This window comes from Poecilia formosa, unplaced genomic scaffold, assembly GCF_000485575.1.
Source record: "Poecilia formosa unplaced genomic scaffold, Poecilia_formosa-5.1.2 Scaffold33, whole genome shotgun sequence".
In the NCBI taxonomy this organism is placed as follows: domain Eukaryota; kingdom Metazoa; phylum Chordata; class Actinopteri; order Cyprinodontiformes; family Poeciliidae; genus Poecilia; species Poecilia formosa.
Window position 1 is genome coordinate 669,824 of NW_006799972.1, and position 3,946 is coordinate 673,769.

At 37.0% G+C, this 3,946-nt stretch overlaps 1 protein-coding gene across 1 annotated transcript in view; it reads left to right on the forward strand.

The window, feature by feature from the left end:
• tacr2 (tachykinin receptor 2) overlaps nt 1–1,325 on the forward strand; it is a 14,031-nt gene extending 12,706 nt beyond the window's left edge. Inside the window, exons 5-8 of the mRNA XM_016670368.1 lie at nt 363–513; nt 613–732; nt 815–891; nt 969–1,325. Coding sequence (XP_016525854.1) covers nt 363–513; nt 613–732; nt 815–891; nt 969–1,260 — 640 coding nt within the window. The 3' untranslated portion in view covers nt 1,261–1,325. The remainder of the gene's footprint in view (nt 1–362; nt 514–612; nt 733–814; nt 892–968) is intronic.
• The last annotated feature ends 2,621 nt before the right edge of the window (nt 1,326–3,946 follow it).

Genomic DNA, 3,946 nt, shown 5'->3' on the forward strand with positions numbered 1-3,946 from the left:
TTTATTATAATTATAATATGTATAACATATATATTTATTATATTTATTATAATTATTAGTATTATTACTATTAGTTTCCCGCAAAAACGTGAAGAAAGTGTGACAACTTTGCCGAAACATGTTGTTTGAGCTTTCACGGTGTCCGTAGTTCCTCAGACAAGCGCGCGGAACAAGCGCGTGCTTGCCACGCGCGTGCTTTCTCAGTGCTCATCACGAGCACGCGCCTATTTTGCCGCGTGGGCGGGGCGGAGCGGCAAGAAGACGAAGGGGGAACCGTATCTGATGGGGAAACGGGGAACCGTATCTGATGGGGAAACGCGGATTGACGTAACACCGTAACGCAGCTCTGTCTCTGTGTCCAGTTACCAGTTTGCGGTGATATTGCTGATCTACTTGCTCCCCCTGCTGGTCATGTTGGTGACCTACAGTTTAGTGGGTCGCTCACTGTGGGGCGGACACATCCCCGGAGAGGCGACCGAGCATTACCACAGCCAGATTACAGCCAAGAGAAAGGTCAGCCTGCTTCCATTCTTTGACTCTTGGTCTTTTTTATCTGATTTTAAGCTGATGCCTCATTCATTTGTTCTGCATCTGTAACTTTCCGTGCTGCAGGTGGTGAAGATGATGGTGGTTGTGGTGGTGACTTTTGCCCTCTGCTGGCTGCCTTACCATGTTTACTTTATTCTGGGGTCATTTAACAGAGACATTTATAAACAACATTACATTCAGCAGGTTAGTTGCAGATTTTCTGTTTAATGTGAGTTAATTATTTCATCATATAACAACAACTCATCTCTTGCCGTCTCTTTGTCAGGTGTATCTTTCTATTTTCTGGTTGGCGATGAGTTCGACTATGTATAATCCAATTATTTACTGCTGTTTGAACCAAAGGTAGAATTTCTAAATATTTTAGCCATTTTACGCTAACAGTACGAGCTTTTGGAAACATTTTCCTCTCCTTTCTTCAGGTTTCGGGCCGGTTTCCGTCACGCTTTCGCTTGGTGTCCCTTCGTCAAAGTGTCAGAGGAAGACAAGATGGAGCTGCAGTACACGCACACCTTCAGAGTCACGGTGACGCGCAGCCGCCGCAGTGACACCTCAAACACGCACGCCTCCATCAAAGCATGCAACGCAAACTCAGAGAAAGACGCTTGCTTACAGCGGAAAAAGTTCCCATGCAGCATTCAAAACTCCAATGTGATTACGAAGCAGGATGACTCCAGAAACCCAGCGTCGAAGACAGTGGCGCACGACCTCTGACCTCCGAGCAGCATCATGTTGAAAACACAGCAGAAAGAGCAGGAGCTGTGGAAGTCTATTGAGTGCTGTTTGTAAAGTTACAGAGTAAAAACTAAAAATATTTTTGATTTATTCAGCCTGTCAGAGAAAACAAATATAATCATTTCAACATCATATTTTCACCATGTTGTTCATACATTAATGTCAGAGGTCCAAACTAAATATTTAGTTTACAAGCTAAATATTTAGCAACTGAGATATTTAATTAGCAAGCTATAGATTTAGTTTAAAAATATGAAATTGAAATGTTTAGTTTGGAAATTAAAAGTTTAGCTTTGAAAATAAATATTTAGTTTGGAAAATAAATATATAGTGCGGAACTAAATATTTAATTAGCAAACTAAATAATTATCCTCCTAACTAAATATTTAATTCACAAGCTAAATATTTTGTTCAAAAACAAAATATTTAGTTTTCAAACTAAAAGTTTATTTTAAAATATTTAATATTTAAAAATATTTAGTTTAAATGTTTTAAATTAAATATTTAGTTTAAATATTTGGTTTAAATATTTTAGTTTTTAAAGTAAATATTTAGTTCTTAAGCTAAATATTTATTTTTAAAATTAAATATTTAGTTTGGACCACTGGCATTTTTAGAAATGTGACCAACATGGTGGAAATATGACTGAAAAAAATGTACACTCACATTTTGTCTCTATGGAAGGCTAAATTAACCAAAAATATTGCTGTAATTTTTTTTTTACTGTGTAACTTTACAAACGGCAGCCCAAAGAAATCAACAACATAATGAAGGTGTTCTTGTTTTTCCTCATGATGTTGGTGAATCTCTTGCTCACATTGTGCAGGGATTTGGAAAAGTATTAACACCCTTTGTTTCTCACATTTTGACTCTTTACAGCCATACATTTTGCAGCATTTTAGTGGGATTTTTTGCGACGAATCAACATTAAATGTTGCATAATTGTGATTCCTAGCGGAGTGTGAGTCAGACCTGGTTTTTGGGGTCCCACAGGGCTCTGCTGTAGGTCACCTCATATTACAAGTGAAGCATAGAAAACTTCAGAAATAAAGCTAATTTCTAAAATTGGTTTTATATTTAAAAGCCTTGCTAGATTCTATCTATCTATTGTTGTTATTAGTATGTGAATCTATAGCTGCGTGTTGCAGACTCCTAGTTGAGGAGAACCGCCATGTGTGGTGTGTCTGTTTCAGATTATTATTATGAGTTTTTCCATCTTGTTTTGATCTGTGCTGCATCGTTATCTCTAGCCTCTCTGCTGCGTTCCTCGCTCTTGTTTGTCTCTCTAACAAACCTCGGATGCCTTCATAGAAGACCTAGATCTACTCTAGAAGTAAATCAAATAGAGACTGATTCTGTTGGTGTCCATAGGGATAATTTCTAGTCACTAATGAGGTTGCACCGGATTTTATTTAGGGGTTTAACAGTAAAGGGAAGTTGATCCATACATACCCCACACATTTCAGATTTTTGTTTGGTTAACATTTTCTTGGCATTTTCGTCACAATTATGCACGACTTTGTGTTGGTTTGTTGTGTAAAGTCCCAGTGAGACACAGTGAGGTTTGTGGCTGCAATGTGACAGAATGTGGACACGTTGACTGGATGCGGACGATTTTGTTCTGGATGTGAAACGGGGAGAAGCATGGTGCAAACTGAAAGCGACAACCTTCCTGTGAAATGCTGACCTTTGAACTACAGCGTTCATTTATTGTTTACATTTGTAAAATACTGTATATAAGAGACAAAAAGACTAAATGTGGCATTGTGAAGTTTGTTGCTGTGTGAAAATAAGTGTCTTTATGCTTCTGGACAATTTCACTTTTATTCTCTCTCTCCAGCTGTAAACTTTGACATTTTGGTGTTGCTTTTAAGAATTGTAGTTTCTGATTTCACAGGGAAAGTTGAGTGCTGTTGGAGCCAAACTTTTAGGTAAGCCTAATAATCACTGACGTGCTTTAACGTGTTGCAACACGTTTTTCCAGCTCTATTTTCTCCCATCAGCTGCTGCAGCTCCAGCTCAGTAAAACTTTAAATCCCCTTGCAAAAAAATCACTTTGATCAACAAAGATGTTGCTTTTTATAAATAAAATTCATCAAAATATGTGGAGGAAAAAATCTGTACAATGCTCATAACTATCTAATTAGCATACGTCAGTGATATATATTTATGGTGCAGTCAAAAAAAATGTATATAATTTTTATGGCCAGATTTTAAGAAAAAGTTACTTGTTGAGGCTATTAATGTCTAAAATAGCAATGTAAATATCAATATTTGACCTGTGATTATGTTTTGATGACGTTTCAGAATGTTGAATAAAATTCATGGAGCTTTACATCAATGTTTTTTTATTATTGTGGCCAACATGCACAATAATGTTTGCTAATAATGACAATTCATTTAATACACGCATCATTCATGAGTGTAAGTGTGAATCATACAGCTAGGACATTGAACAAAATTAAAATATAATAATAAGTCAACATCTGAGGGTAGCAGCCTGGGGAAGAAAGTGAAAATATCTTCTCAGAAAAGGTTAGTCACTTTCATTTAAGTGACATGGAAACCAGGGGAGTTGTTTTTTATTCCACACATAAATACTATTTGCTTATTCCTGAAGGTAAGACGTCAGAAGTAAAAGGGAGCGTAAAACATATGCACGCCA